The sequence below is a fragment of the Chroicocephalus ridibundus genome, chromosome 5, assembly GCF_963924245.1.
Source record: "Chroicocephalus ridibundus chromosome 5, bChrRid1.1, whole genome shotgun sequence".
NCBI classification, from domain to species: domain Eukaryota; kingdom Metazoa; phylum Chordata; class Aves; order Charadriiformes; family Laridae; genus Chroicocephalus; species Chroicocephalus ridibundus.
The window spans coordinates 37142903-37159393 of NC_086288.1; the positions used below are offsets into that span (position 1 = coordinate 37142903).

Consider the following 16491-nt stretch of genomic DNA (forward strand, 5'->3'; position numbering starts at 1 on the left):
CAGAGACTGAACTAATCAGCCGATGAGTTCCTTTAACTTGAGCTGCCGCCAGCTTACCTGATGGTACAGTCGGCAAAGGTAGAAGCCCATTGACACAAGTCGAGAGGTGGCACACGCTCGCAGGACTTCACGGGAACCCACAGCAACAAGAAGCCAAGCAGCCCACAACCCCAGTGCAAATGTACGGTCATGCCTAAGCGAGGTGAATGTCAAAGTTCAAAATCATGGGCATGCTTAACAAAGATGGGAGTACTTGGAACAGAACTAATTGAACTCAGAAGACAGGCCTCGCTAACCCTAATGCAGAAGGCCTGTAGGAGACCAAGGAATTAGTTGGGCTCTCTCCTTTCGTTTACATTTATTTTCTAATAGGTCTTATACTCCGGGCATATAAGGCTTTCTCCATGAGTGTCTAGAGTCCTGCCTTGTCTCACCCAGCTGACCAGCTTCTGTAGAAATTGATTAGGTTATGAAAACATGTAGAGGTGCTATTGTACAAGCGCTTTGTAAGATGGGGTAGCTTCACATAAAAGAAAACTGCTTAGTATACTGTAGGGTCATTAAATTAAGCACAAATTACCCAATATAACACTGGGTATGTATTTATAAAAATCTCTGTAGAAGGATGTCAAGAAGAGATCAGAAGACAGACAAACCCTAAGGCTACAATGTCTATGGCTCAAGGCATGAATAAGTCTTCCTGGCACTGCCACCTTAAAATAACATCCTACGATTTAATAAAGCCTCTAGAAAACACAAACTTATATTTTATCTTCACAGTAGCACATTATGAATTTTCACTCACCTACTTGAAAAGAAGCATTTCACATTCAAACACAAACTGCCAAAGTTTTCCTCAAAAGGGAATGACAGGGCTGAGTAAGTTTTAATGTACAATTAATTTCTCAGAAACTCCAAAACAACTAAGCACTCATACAGATACCCAAGTGCTATTAAAATAACTATATTTCTACATGTTCACTCTGTTCATTTTCTGTTGTGTAACTTTTTCTAAGTCCCACAGGTTTTCACTGAAAGACTACTTATGTGCAGGCCTATTCCTAAGACGCTTACGCACCAGGAACCGTATTTTCCACGCCACGCACTTTGTGACTAAAAAGCAAAGGCATGGCTCTGGTAAAGCTGAGCTATCTATAAAGCAACTGAAGAGGCTCATTTCCAGCTAAGGGAAGTGGGCTCGCATGGCGCATCCTCTTTCTAGTAATCGGGAACTGCCAGACACAGCGAAAACCAAAAGTAGAAACTACCCAACAGCAACAATAAACCCCAAAACCACTCTGCTATAATGCACAACCACTGCTGTAGGGTGCAAACCAGCACTTTGCTATTACATGTTGACTATGTAATAATTAGATTCAAAGGGTTTGGACAAAGTTATAAGATATAAAAGACATTATGTTTATTTGAAGACTAAGTTCAACATAAGCACTTTGGTAGTATAGCTGTCAATGTCTCAAGGTATGCCCTGTGTTTTTTCGCAGATATAAAACTCTGTATCTAACTGAAAAACAAACTAAAAACACGCAAACAACATGACATATAGCTTTTAAAGTCTGATCTGCAAACCTAATAAGAACCAGTCACTGCAAAAATAAGATTTTACCTGTTTCTCCCTTAAATTCCATTCAAGATATTTAACAAAGACACAGGAAGGCTGGAGTGCCTACATATTTGGGACAGGCAGCAAATGGTCTGTGCTTTTAAAACCCTTACTTCTACCTACCAGAAGCAGCAGGACTAAGGGGAAATCCCAAGCAGCACTTGCTGAATAGCAGGCAATACACCAGAAATCAACTACAAAGGCAAAAAACATTTTTTAAAACTTTCTTCCACTGCAATTTATTGCGGTGTTGAAGAACTTCTCTAATTTGCCACAATCTTTTGCTTAAATTCAAAAGAGGACATGGTGCAATTCTCCACTCTCCAGGAAAAGGGCTTTAAAATATTACAAAACAAATCTTGGACTAAACAGAAATACATTAAACTTGAGGAAAATTGCATCACTATCAAGTTTCCCTTTAGATGACACGTGCTCATATTTTATACTTCCTTGTCTTCTCAAAGTGAAGAAAAATTCTGCTACCCAGCAGCAGTCAGCAGACTGTACTGGCACTCGTCAACTCAACAAGAGTCAGCAGAGGCGGCGCTGATTCCCACTGCTTTGAAGTATGTTGGTTTATAAGAGGTAAGTCTGCAGTCAGATGACTGCACTCAAGCAAAAGCACTGACATTCCCATCTGCAAGGACTCCATACGCTGCATCACTTGGACATCCACACCTTCTCTGTGGTGTTCAGCCCAAGTTAAATGAACTTAATCAGAAACTTTATGTTGGGATGCTGTCCCCATCTCTAAATAAGCTGGAAGGTCCGTTTGGACATACATGAACCAGGGAATCTTCTAGATAGTTGTGAGGAGGCATGTGAGGCCACACACGTGCTGAGGTGACGAGAGAAGCTCCCTCTGGAACTTCAGCTACTCTCTCAGTTTCAGCTGCATCCACCAACTTTTCCCAAGGATGGCCTGAGACAAGCAAGTCTCAAACTCCAGCTAAGGGCTCCTGTTTTGTTTTGGGTTTTTTTAAGTGATATAAATCTTGCCCATTTCAGAAGATTTAAGAAATACATTATGAAGTGATCAATTAGTGAAAAAAACCCAACATACCAAACACCCAAACAAAAAAAAAAACCACACCTTAAAAGAAATTAAGATCTATCAAAAGATAGATCATTACCAGTACATTACCTGTGCTGCAGGATTGACAGAAATCGTTAAATAAGTCCTTTGGTTTTATAAGATTGATTTCAGCAACTCTATTTCTCTATTTACTGCTGTTCGTTCACACTTGAAACTGACTGCAGGAAAATTAACATTTTTAACTAGTTGTTCCTGGTGAGTTGCTAACTGACCTTAATTTCTTGGTCTTCTGAAGTCATTCATTATTACATTTTAAATGTACATGCCACATAAGCTATACACTTCATTGCTTATGGCGCCAGATAATAGTTTTTAAAAAATTTTCTATCAAGACATCCTCATATTTCTCATAGAAATTGTAACATCTGATAGCTTAGCAAAATTACTTTAAACCTTTGTCACTTCTTGTCCTAAGACAGCCAAGAAAACAGAACTTAGATTCTCCTGCCACCTCAAATTGTAATAAAATCTGAATTAAACTAAATATCACATAAGCAGGTGCACTTAGACCACCAGAGTTGTCATTAGAATTGTCATTCACATTACGCAATCCTTCAATAGTTCCCTCAGACGTTGTTGAAGTTACAGAAACAGGATGAAGATACTACATAAAAATAGCATTCAAAAGTAGATGGAAAAGTAGCAAAAACTATAATAGAACGAAGACATAAATAAACCATCCAAGTAATCAAATTCAACATGAAAGAGATCGAGTTTTGTTCCTTAAAAGAAACTGAGTGATCAATTTTTCTTGACTCTACTTCAATATGGAAAAATGGTAATAAATACATCAGACAGCCATTAGAGAAATGACAAAGCCACCTAAGTATGAAAAACCCATCAAAGCATAATCAGTTTTTCAACATGACAAAGAACTGTGGAAATGAAATCCATCCAGAGAAGTGGGACCCATCACTACACGCACCATTGACCGCTGCTTCAGTTTCCAGAAGATGATTGCATAAAGTTCCTTGGTCCTCCAGATGAATATTTACTCAGTTGAATTACAAATAAAAACATTAAAGATAAATAAGATTTTTTTCAACAAAATAACATAAAACCCCCTACTGTCAAGCAAAGTTTACAAATAAAACCTGTTCCTAAAGAAAATCTGACTGTAACAGAGGGCCAATACAAACCAGGAGGTAGTTTTAAGTGGTTTCAAACAGATCTATGCTGGCCCCACAACAACCATCACACTGAATTCCTAGGACGTAGCAGCAAAATAATGTGTTTTAAGAATATCTAATTTACAATTACAAAGAAATATTTACACTAGCAAATTGTCACCTAAAATGATACTCACTATGCAGCAGAAACGAGAGAACTCCTTATGTCTGCATTTAATAAATAGAGTCAAACTGTAATTTTGAAGTTAATAATTATTTGGCTAGTAAATAAATAGAAAATAATTATGAAAAAATAAATCCTGAAGCACACGCTTACCCTTTGTAACATAAGTAGTCCCACTGATTTCATAACTGGTCATAGACAACTTCAGTATCACCTTGAAGCAATAGCTACAGCACCCACGTGTGCCGCTGAGTAACACTGTAATCCACTCTACTGCAAAACTTCTTGGCCATTTCGCAGTTTCACAAGCAGAGGACAGAATTTTTATTTGTAGACTGTGCGAGGGGAAAAATCTCCCTCTCTCCTGACCAAAGATTATTTGGCACGCGAACAGCAATATCTCATTCTCATACTCCAGGGAGTTTTAACCTGCCTCTAGCTAAAAGCTATACAATCTTCAGATTGCAGCAGAGTGTAAAAATCACTCTAATTAAATCAAGTAAGAACTGGTTTGACCAGTGTTACTGATCCCCCAAATAATTAAAATCAGTTAAGAAAAGTCAGGGGTTGGTACTTAGCTGTACCTGAACTCGTACTAATTTTTTAAAGAAGTTTTGCAATGAACCACTAGAAAGCAAACTTCACATAAGCTACAAGAAGAACCTGGACTGTTGTAGGTATAAACTACCACAGAACACATTTTCAGGGCACTTACTTAAAAAAAATAATATTCTCCTAGCTTTGCATTTGTTCTAAGATGTAGTGACTGTATCTTAGAGCATGCCAAATTGCATTGCAAACCAGTTGCAGCCTGACCTAAGACAGCTGCGTTTCTGATATATGTGAACAGAACCTAGTTTGTGTTGTCACATATACTTATACCTATTTACATCAGTTTTGCTCCTATGCCGTACGATCTACTGTTCACGCTTTAGCGTTGTGCTCCCATTGTTGGGCCCCGGTGGCCCTTCAGGGCCCAGCTGCGTCACCCTGTAACAAACCTCTCAGGGCAGACTGACAGCGTAGCAGGTTTCTTTCCAGCCCTGGCAAAGTTAAAGCAGAGCAATGGTAATTCTCTGTGTGTCGATATGCTTCATACGCACACCATGCAAATTTAACAGAAAGCAGGATAACAGCACGAGACTTTAGTACATTGGCGCCAAGTCCATTCTGTCACAAAGTGGTGCCCTAAAGCCTCTAAATGCCGGGTAAGCTGGGAAGGGGTAGAGAGTGAGTGATTTCTTTTCTCACACAGAGCAGATAATTTCCTGTACCATGCACAAAGTCTGATTGGTTTCCTGTCAGAATAGCCGGGTCTCTGAGTCTTTTGATCACTTTCCTCTGGCCCTTCACAGTGGCTCTGATTAGAGATTGATCCCCGTGCTGCTCTTTGATCAGCAGCTCCGGCAGGCCGCAGGTGCCATATATCATCACATTAGCAGGCCACAGCAGCATTAATCTCCCCCCTGCTAAATTCACTAGCAGCCTGCATACTCTGCTCATACACAGAGCACTTGCAGAGGTCTCTGAAACTTTGCTTTCTATTAAAAGATGTGATGTAGAATACTTTTATCTGGGGAGTCCCAAGTTCAAAGTTGAGAGAATTGAATTAGCCCCGAATCTGCGTTTCTGCTTTATTTCATTACAGTTCAGAGAGTTTTGAGAGCTCCCAGCTTAGCCTTTTGTGTTGGTTTGTGCCCAGGGAGAAAGCTTGTTCTAGCTGACAGGAAAAGTACTAAATTTTTCAACACCCCTCCACCCCCCCGTACATTAAGGACCAAGGTTTCCATGAATGTATGCTAACAGACTTAAGTTTAGATACTCTACACGAAGTGTGGTTTCGTGCAGTATATAACGTTTCAGTTTGTAAAATATTCTTTAAAATGACTTCATAATAGCAGATCAAGAGGAAAGGCGCTTAAAAATCTGAATAATGTAAATCATATGGAGTTCAGAGGCTAAGCAAATTACACACCCCGAAGCTGCCCTCGCTGTATGAAAGGAGTCTTTCTCCAGCTCTGCGCAGCCCCAGCCCAAGGGAACTTGCATTTGAGAGTTTTCTAAACATTTCAGGTACACTTGAAAGTTGAAAGTAATTCTCATTTCCTATGCAGGATTAGCTCGTTTCCAGCCTGGACAAAATACCACTCATTCACGCACAGACGTAAAAAAAAAACCCTCCCCCGAGAGCTAAGAGGGTACAAAGGTGCGCGGGCCATTGCTTTTTTTTTTTTTGGGTGGGGGGGAACATGTTGCCCCTCCGAGCGCAGAGGGGGGAGCCGCCGAACCGCTGCCCTTGTACCCGCAGCGCTGCCCCGCCGGCGGCGGGCAGACACCCAGCTGCCGAGCCCCGCTCATCCCGGCCCGGCCACAGAGCTTCTTCCCCCTCCTCCACCACCACCACCACCACCCGCGCTCCCCTCCGCGGCGCCGGGCAGCCCCGCGGGCTGGCGAGCTCCCCTCCCCTCCGCGCCGCTCCGCTCCCCTCCGCGCCGGCCGCTCGCTCGCCCCCGCCCCGGGCTGCGCGGCGGCGGCGGCGGGAGCTGCCGCTCCTCCTTACCGTTCTGCTCCTTGGCGCCGGAGAAGGCGAACTTGCTGCTGAGGTCGGACTCGGCGGCGGCCCCCTGCCTCCGGCCGGCCAGGGCAGATGTCAGCAGGAACAGCCCGAGGAGGAGCATTGGGCCGGCGGGGCGAGGGGCTGCGGCGGGGCAGGCGGGGGCGGCGCGGCACCGGGGCCCGGGCGTCTCTCAGCAGCGCCCGGCGCGGGCTGCGCCGCTGGGGAGAAGGCAGCACTGAGCCTGCTCTGGCAGCGGAGAATTGCAGGGTAGTTTCCACATAATCCCATCCAAAACTTTTTCCTACGGCCCTTTTCTGTGTGTCTCCAGGTTTTGTTTTTCTTTGGGTTTTTTTTTTTTCTCCCTCCTCTCTCTTTTCAAAAAAAAAAAAAAAAAAAAGGATCAAAGCAAAATCTGGACCCAGACCAGCTTCCCAAGGACTAAACAACCCGGGGCCGGGAGAGGCGGGGGCCAGCGGGGCCGCCGCTGCGACGGAGAAGCGCGCACCTGTCAGCCGGCAACCGGCGAGGGTGGGCGGGCAAGGGGCGGGCGAGGAGGCTCTCGCAAGAAATAACCTTCCCTCTCCCTCGACTCGGCTCGGCTCGCTTCGGCGGCCCCCGCAGCCAACAACTCGGGCCGAGTCCTGCCCGGCTCCCCCCGCCCCGCCGTCTCTCCTCCTCGACGGCGAGGGCGGCACCTGGCGCGGCCGTTTACGCCCCGGGAAGTTGTGGGATGGCGGTGGGGGGGGAGGAAGAAGAAGAAGGAGGAGGAGGAGGAGGAGGAGAAGGCGAGCGGGGCGGCCTCTGCCGCTCTGTGTGTGTCCGTGTCCCCCCCGCCCCGTCTCTCACGGCCAAATGGCGGCGCAACAGGTGCTGGGGCGGCGGGACGAGGGTCGCCTCTGCCCCCCGCAGGGGGCAGAGGCGACCCTCGTCCCGCCGCCCCAGCCCCCGGCTGCCTCACGAAAGGGGCTTTCCCCCGCCTCGCCGTGAAGCAGACAGGGTTAAGTTTCTACCTGGTCCAGTGGGGGTTGTCCCTGCCCATGGCAGGGGGGTTGGAACTAGATGGTCTTCAAGGTCCCTTCCAACCCGAACCATCCTACGATTCATTTTTTGCTGTTTCACCAGAAATCAGAACTGAATTTATGGCTAATTCAGGACTTAAAAGGACCGGTTTTACTTCAGTGCTCGTTAAGGTGATGCTGCGTTTAAGCTTCTCTGCTAGAGCTGGCGTTTCTAGTTTGCTTGGCAGAGGGTTTGAACCACGATGCTGTGATGGGTCTGGGTAACAAGACTGAACGCTAACTAGAAACCGGGAGGGCAAAAGAAGCAGTATGACGGACAAATCTTTTTCTCTCGACTGACAAGTTTTGGGAGAGTTGTTTTTAATGGTGACTTCAGCCCCCATAGCTCTGAGGTGGTTTTGGGGATGGATGGGAAGACCTGTATAGCTGTGCTCTCACTCGCTGTCTGGGCAAGATACACAAGAGGGAAACTGAGCCTGCACACGACAGGACTCTTGAGCACACGCTATATAAATTCCTTATCCTTTGACCCAGCTCTTTCCACTATATAACTGAGCTGTTTCTTCGCCTCAGCCAAAGTAACCCTTGAGACAGTGATAAACATCCCCTCTGTTCCTAATAAGTGACATATTTCTAGTAGCAACTGAAAGCTGTCCAGCCAAGCTGGGCTGACTTCTGAAAGGCAGACTTGGAGCATACCGTAAATAGCAACCCTTCCCTTACTGGCTGCGAAGAAAGAAATGTACTCCACAAAGCAGACTGTGTAGTTACTTTTATTATTGTTGCTGTTATTAATTATTATTTTTCCATTTTCACCGTTTTTATTTTAAAAAGGAAATAAAAATAACACGTACTGCTTTCCAGGTCTTCTACCTCGATGATTACTAGCAGTGTTTTTTTTTAATCAAACAAACGGTGTATTGCGCTGTAACTTAACCTTCGTTGCCTGAGGATTTTGTGGGATTCTTTCTGTTTTGGGGAACTGATGGCAAGTTCCCTCCAAAAAGAATGGACCTAATGTCTCACACTGTGTACATGAAAAGTAAAGCACCCGAAGTCTCCCATAGGTTTGAAAATCTAGGCTGCATCAGACCAGTGTTTCATCTGGCATCCTGGCTCTGACTTTTCAAAGGAAAATGCAAGAACCCGCATAGTGGATGAATACGGAATAACACTGCCCGGGGAGGAAGCTTTCATTCAAACCTCCTGTAATTAAAAATGAGGGTACATTTTTGATCACTAAGGCTCTACATCTTTTCAAAAATGCTTTTGTTGTTAATCCCATCCAAAATACCATGTGCCGTACTCCTTATTCTTAAAATGTACAATCTTATCTGAAATTCATGCTAAGCTATCTATATTTATTTATAATGTAATTGCTCTCCAGCTTCATTAGGTATATGTATGCATTTGAACTAGGAAAATAGAAAAACACAAATTATTTAACTCCTCTACCCTGTTCATTTTCTGTGTTGCAGCCCTATCCTATCCTTTCCCAGCTAGGCATATTTATTACATTTTTCATCTGAATATCTCTGTACCTCTAAGCTTTTCAGAGTCACATCTATTTTTGTTATGTTTTACCTGAGGTGTGACAACCAGAATGTAACATTCCAAGGGAAGGCCTAATCTTAACATATATGATGAAGATAAAACTTTTTATTGCATACAGTGTTTCTTATGCATACCTTTATCTTTTTGTTGGATCTACTCATGCAGCGATCCACAGAAATATTGACATTAAAAACAATATTCTGAATGGTTAGAAAATTACAATAAATCAATGTATCTGTAGTTCTGATCATTCCTGCTGGAGCACATTGCATTGCCAATACTGAATTTCCCTTGGGACCACAATGCCGGTGCATCTAGGGCTCTGGTGACTCCAGTACTCAGTACAGATTTCTTTGGATATGTTAAGACACATCTGTATTTTGCTACCACAATGTTCACATTCTTTTCTACATCCATAATAAATATTTTAAACTACACAAAGCTTTGTATTCCTAACTTTTCCACATGCTGAGAACTACACTTCGATCTTTGTCTTTTGTATCAGTCACCATGCCTCATCTCATCTCATCTCATCTCATCTCATCTCGTCTCGTCTCACAACTACTTAGGTTACACTATGTAGTCTTCTTGATGTTGTATCAAAGACAATTTTTTCCCCCAAGGTTTTGTAATATAGTCTATAAAACTGTGTACCAAGTATTTTTTTCATTTAAATATTACAACAGACATTTCTCCATTAATTGGCATCTTCAAATAGTTTGAGATGCAGATTTTGCTCTGTAGAACAGCCATGCTGATTTCACACATTTTCAGATTGTTTTATGACTGTTTTTTTCATCATCCTCAGTTAGAACTTTTTGAAGCAGTTTTTCTTGTACTTGAATAAAATTTGAATTATCTGGATTATCCCACAGGAATTCATTTTGCACCAGTTCCAGAAATAATGTTATTGAGACCTGCCCACCAGAGAAGGCAGTGGAAATTTGGCCCGTTAGGACTCCAGAGACTTACTGTGACGGTGTATAGCCTTTGTACTCCTGAACTTTAAATACCCTTGAGATGAAAAAGCTTTCTCTGTGATTATTATTAACTCAATGAGTTATCATTAAAATACACAATCTTCACAGATTTCACTTACATCAACAAAAAGAATTCCCCGCATCAAAGTCAAAATAACATCATCACGGCACTGACAGAGGTGGACAGTTTACCCACGTTCCACCCCTTGTCCCTTCACCACTTTATGACAACAAAGATTCCCCACAGTTACTTGTGGAAGTGGGCTGGAATTGGCAAGATGTGAGGTGTTCACAGACTACCCTTAATGATTTGAACTGGTAACAAGAGATCTCAACTGACTTCAAGGGGCTCCAAAAAAAAAAAGGAATTAATACGTATGTACTTGTATATTCCTGTATATTCTGAATGTATCTGTATAATCCTTATGGGATCATATTAAATAAAAAAAAAGTACTTTGCAAAGCTTAGCATGTAATTTAAAACTAATAAATATCTGCTCATCCTGACACGTAGGCAAACGTCTGCTTTTGTGCAAGGTTCTCTTGGTTTCAGTGAAGTTACGTATGAATTGGTTGCTGGTATAACAGAGTTGAGGTTTAAACGCTTATGTTCACACCACGGAGTTATTTTTAATTGTGCAAAGAAGTCTTAAACAGTTATTAAATGTTATGTTTGTACAAAACCATTTATGGTTGAGTGATAAACAGAAATTGCAGTAGAAACATTAGTTGTCTTTTAGAAAAGCAGCAATATGATTTTCTGCTCTCATGATCACTGAGCAACAGAAAAAGAGACATTTGTACAAATAAACATGACTCTTGTAATCTTAGTAATGTGAGGTAAAAAGGCTGCATATGGAATTGCAGAGAAAATCTTTTCTGCATTAGAAAGTACTCCTGTAAGTGAGGTAGTTCTAAGTATTAGTATTTCAGCCTTATTGTCCATTCCTACTGAATTTTTAAACAAGTTGAAGATTTGTGGTCCGGTTTCTATGCTACATTCAAAAATGTAATGAAGAAAAAGAGTGAAGTCTGAAGAGGCCTCAATTATATCGATACTTATACAGTGTGGACTGCTCAGACACAACCAGACAAGAAGCAGCTCCAAATGTATTTTGGTCACTTGGGTCACAACTCTAAATTAAATACCATTTCTGGTTTGCAGATCCTAAAATGAGACTTGGGACTTATAAATACACCTAAAGAGAAGCATTTGAACACAGACTTCTCTGGATATTGTTGTTGTTCTGCTCAGCGTTCCATAGCTTAAACAATAATTTTTCAAATTGACTCAAACATTTGAGAACTAAAGTCCTTATTGTACTTTTGTGTGACTTCCACTTATAAGCATTGCTTTAGAGCAGTCACATTTAATAATTCCAATAATTTTATCAACTGTGTACAGTTGATACAGTTGGGTACATAGCCCAAGCTACATGCCAATGAAACTTTGCTTCAGGTAGGCTGTGGGAGCTACAACAGGAGACATGGACGGAGGCCCACTAGAGGTCTCCCAAACTGTTTGAAAGGATGCTGCCCACTTCAGGCGCCTGGTGGCTCATTTGGATCTTGATGGGTTTCCAAAGTCAACACGTAAAAAGTGGAATGTAGCTAAGTCACTTAGGCCTTGTAACGTGTTTGCTGAACTTAAGTGCAGAATACACTGAGGCCTGAGAGGGTGGCAGTAGACACTCTTGAAGTCAGTGTTTTCCCATGGGGTATGTAGGAGTGTTCTGGGTACACGGGTACCCTCTCAAGACCCTCATTTTCTTCTCCTGTAACGCTTTCAGACTAGAACGCTCCTATGATCTTACACCCCAATTCAGATGCCTCTCCATATTCGAACACCATACGCTCTTATGAACGTACTTGAGTAGGTACATGAAGGACTGTGCCCAGACGACGGGCTTGCTCAGGTACACCTGAATCTTTGCTTATTTATGACTATGTTTGTGATAACTTTGCTTATGTCAGAAGCCAGATAAGCTTTCTGTATGCTTTTAAATCAGATGACAGCAATTATTGATCAATGATGTCTTAGGTTCTATCAGCATGCATGAAATCCTGTCAAGATCACAACTGAAGGTGGCATAAGATGTCTCTGTGTCTGCTCTAAGTAACTATTGAATTCTGAATAACTATTGAATTTGGTCTTCCTGCCTGTTTCCCTTTCACTGAGCAGTGCAAGACACAGGTTTGCAATAAGAATGCAAATTTTGGTTAGTATTTCCAAGCATCACTAACCACTTTCCAAAAAACAGCATGTATCACATAGTTATAAAGTTGGACAGTTGTATCCAGATTCAGTAAAGTTAAGGATAAACTATATTATTCAAAACACATAGATATAAACAGATTATTTTATACACTGGTAAAAAAACACTTATAGCATTACCTGGTTATTTATTTTTTTTCATTTTCATACTGAAATATTTCTAAGCTATTTGTATACGAATATTCTAATGGCTTTGAAACTGCTCTTCAGAGAAATTAAGCTCAGCTGAAGGCAGTTTTGGGACGGCTGTGTAATTTCACTACCAATATCCACAATGTACCTAGCAGTTCACAGTCTGAATGCAGGCTGTCTATCAAATAGAGATACTAAGATCAGTCACATTAGCCATCCGAGTTGAATATTTACATTTATTGAGTTTGGAGTAGAAAAATAGCATTTCTTGATTTACTTGGATTTCATAGGTATATTACATTTACAAAAGGATATTATTGATACTAGGAACTTTGGCTCATGAGTATGTTTAATTGAACTAGATTTCTTTATATACCCGTGGTACTCCAGCTTTAGTCTTCTGCTACCCCAGTCCACACAGAGCAGGAGTAATGCTGAGACAATTACATAGCTATGAGCCTTCATTTAAGTTCAAATTCAGCACAAGAGAACAGGAGTCATATTGACAGCACCAGTGTCCAAAGAACATTGTCTTCAGGCTAAACTGAAATTACAGTTTAATTGGTTGAGGAAATCCATCTAAGAAGATATTGAAAGCAAGTCCAAAGGTTAGAGGAATATCAAAAATCTAACAGGAGTAGAGGAGCAATCGGGAACTGAAGAGCAGACACAACCACCCAGGAATGATGAGGCACTGGAGCAAATGTGCTTCTATTATGTATGGAGTACCTGTCCTCCCTGAACTTGAGTCACCAAATTACATTTCCTCTCATTTGTCCCTGTCCTGTCTTTTCCCTAGTCTTCCTCTCTTTCACCTCTTCCTTTTCACCCTTCTCCACTTCTACAGCACTAATTATTTAATTAAAATCTTGGCCTTCTAATCTTATCTCTCCACACTTGATTTAGAGTAGTAGCTTTCCTAATCTAACTCCTTGCCTTTATAACTGATCCTCCAATACTCCCTGGTGCTCAGATTTGTCTCCTTTTTATATTTTGCCCTGTCTTATTTCCCACCAGTCTCCATTCCATATTTTTTTACCATGGCAAAGCTTTTTTCCCTTTAGCATCTCACAGAACGAAACTTTCCCACAACATTACTCAGGCTTTCTATGCACAGATTAATTTGACATAGATTAGAGAAGTAAATCAGTGGAGTGAAACAGCTGATGCTACAGACCCAGCATCCAGACTATGGATGCGCTGCAGGAGATCTTTTATCACACTTCCATAGAAAGTTTATATTCTCCAAGACAACTATAAGATGAATATCAATGGTAACAGATGTCCCTCAGAAGTGTCTTTCTTATCCAAACTAAAACCCTAATGTAAACATATCCACTTGCTTGCCTGCCCCATCAATTATGACATTTTCCCCAGATCTTTCTCATTTTAATCTACAATATGTCCATCTCCTTATTGACAAAATCTCTCTACCCCTGAATGAGGCAGCTTGCCTGTTCCACATTGCATGGAGTCAACTGGAGAGAATGTAAGCTCATGATTCAGCCCAATCTAGGCTTGGCATCAACTACAGAAACACACCAAAGTTTTATTCAGGCCGTCTGGAGCTTTCCCAGAGAAGAGATGAAGAGCTTCCAAGAACTGATCTGTAAAATGTGAGACTTCACTGATCACGTGCAAACTGTAATTTTCCAAGTTTCTTAAATTCGAGTAATTTATGTTAACAAAAAAATCATAAGGCACATGCTCGACAAAATAGTTAATACGACTTTCTAAAACCTGGACAAGTCAAAACTTGAAAAAAGCTTTGACATGGGGGGCATAGAAAATCGTAACACTGAGTTTCTCATCAGTTGCCTCATTCACAAAACTATCATCTGCTTTATTTTGGCAGAAATAAGGTTCAAGATGGAACATGGAGGCTTTCATCCCATGCATTTTTCCAAATTCAGAAATAGCCTTTTAAAAAATCAGTCCAGTTTAGTAGATGGCGACATTTTAAATATTTTTATAATTCTTAAACAGATCTCATTTAATCCCTTCATTCATTAATACGTTTCAAAAGCAGGTATAGATTCTACAGGGATTTTATAATGACAAAAAATGCTACTGCCAAGGGCTTAGGAGCTCAATCCTAACAAATTCCTTCCACCCCTTCCTACATAAATACATGTAGAATTTCTGCAGATTATAAATAGATTGTCATAATCTGAGATATTGAAGAGCAGTTAAATTTTTACTTACATATTCACTAGCTGCACTGCATAAAAACACAGACAAACGCCTACTTTAGAAATAATATTTCAAATCATACATTAGTTTTTGTATCTGTAAATCCAGGTAACACTGCAGAAGACTTTAAACTTAAGGGAGTCAAGGACTGCCAGTTGGACAAGAGTATAAAGAATGTACGAATGATACATTATTCATACTAGTAAATTCTCATTGTTATTTCCTTGCCAATACACTGAATGGAAATACACTACAAAGGAAAATAATTTTAAAGCTTTTTCCAGTAATTCTTCAAAGCTATCCCACTATTAATCACTGGAGTTCACGTCATCCAGTTAAGAATGCACAATATTCCAAAGTATTGCCAACATTTTTCTTTATTGATCAAACACTGGCATCAAGTCACAGTATCTCATTCCCACAGCACCGTGAAAAAATAAGAACTTCGGCTTCACTACCATCTGGATCACAGATCATCCCGTAAAATCTCTGCAGGTTGACAGTAGGTTTTTGAAGTACTTTCTTCATATTATGTTTCTCATACTGTTATATGTTGTGCCCTGTCACAATCCATTTTGAAAAGAATACCACTCCATTAATGTTCAAATTTATAAAAAAAACCCTGTTTTATCTTTAGACAATAATCTATGTCTAGTTAGGTATTTAGAGTGGATTTGTAGGCATAAACAGTGATATTGTTATTCCCTAGTGCGCCCTCCGCATGCTGGTTACTGTCGATAGCCTACAATTTAACCAGGAGCTGAAGGTGCTGAGGCTGTCAGCATCTTTTTTGGGTGGAACTCAGTACTTCACAGGATTAGGGTCCCATTCGGAAACCGTGTCAGCAATGCCCAGAATGAATTGTGTGAATAGTGGTGGACCTGAAGAAGCCCTTAATCAATGCAAAATATGAATGTTATTACAAGGACATATTTTGGAAGTATAAACCAGTTTTGAGATGGTAGTTCTTAATCTACACAAAGGGTGCTAATCTAAATGGATTTGTAGGATCAGACTCCTAATCCTGCCCACTACGTTATTGGATGAGAGCCTAAAAACTCTTCTGCACGAGGAGTCCTATCACACACATAGGATGAGTAAGTCTGTTCATGCCTAAATAAAGCAAATATGACTTGATCCTCTGTAGCTCAGCACATTTCTGCTCGATCCTGTGAACCACTGAACTGAGTAATGTTAATTCCATTATATTCATTAAAAAATCAAAAACAAAGCTAAGAAAGAGGGCTCAGTCCTTCATGTAATTGGAAATTAATGAGAAAGATAGTTCAACAGTGGGTTCTCCGCATTCAATTCCACTGTCCTGTTTACAGCCTGATGAATGGATTTTGATCTTTTTTGATGAAGGAAATAATGAAAGCTCTATTTCCAGTGCCACACCTGGTTGTTAGTCATACTAAAGCAGAATGATCATTCTGGGAGCCGGGTAAAGCTACAGAAGCTGAATTACTGCCTTTTTTGTTGTCGCCTCCTCAGTGTTCAAGACTCACACATTTCTATTCTTTTTCACCCATCTTTTTATTAACTGTATGCTTGTGCACTTATTACTATTTACAAAGATATTTTGTCATATAAACTTACTTGTTATGTTTCGTATATTTTGAGAAAAGTTTTGTGTGCGGTAAGTTTTAACAAGTGATTGTAGTAATAGCTTTTCCATGGGTGTTTCATATCTTATGAAAGCAGTAGAAATTTTACTTTGGTAAACACAGCAGAGGACAGCCAGCAGATTATCCTCTTTATCCTGGTTTAA

The 16491-nt window shown here is 41.1% G+C and overlaps 1 protein-coding gene across 2 annotated transcripts in view; it reads right to left on the bottom strand.

Annotated features, from left to right (window-relative positions):
- PDGFC (platelet derived growth factor C) overlaps positions 1-7270 on the bottom strand; it is a 134411-nt gene extending 127141 nt beyond the window's left edge. Inside the window, exons 1-2 of one of the 2 annotated variants that reach the window (XM_063337036.1) lie at positions 7073-7270; positions 6571-6938 (exon numbers count right to left, since the gene is read on the bottom strand). In XM_063337036.1, the coding sequence (XP_063193106.1) occupies positions 6571-6688 (118 nt within the window). In that variant the 5' untranslated portion in view covers positions 6689-6938; positions 7073-7270. Of the gene's footprint in view, positions 1-6570 lie in introns of both variants that reach the window. The other variant, XM_063337035.1, reaches the window with a different exon arrangement.
- Between the last annotated feature and the right edge of the window lie 9221 nt (positions 7271-16491).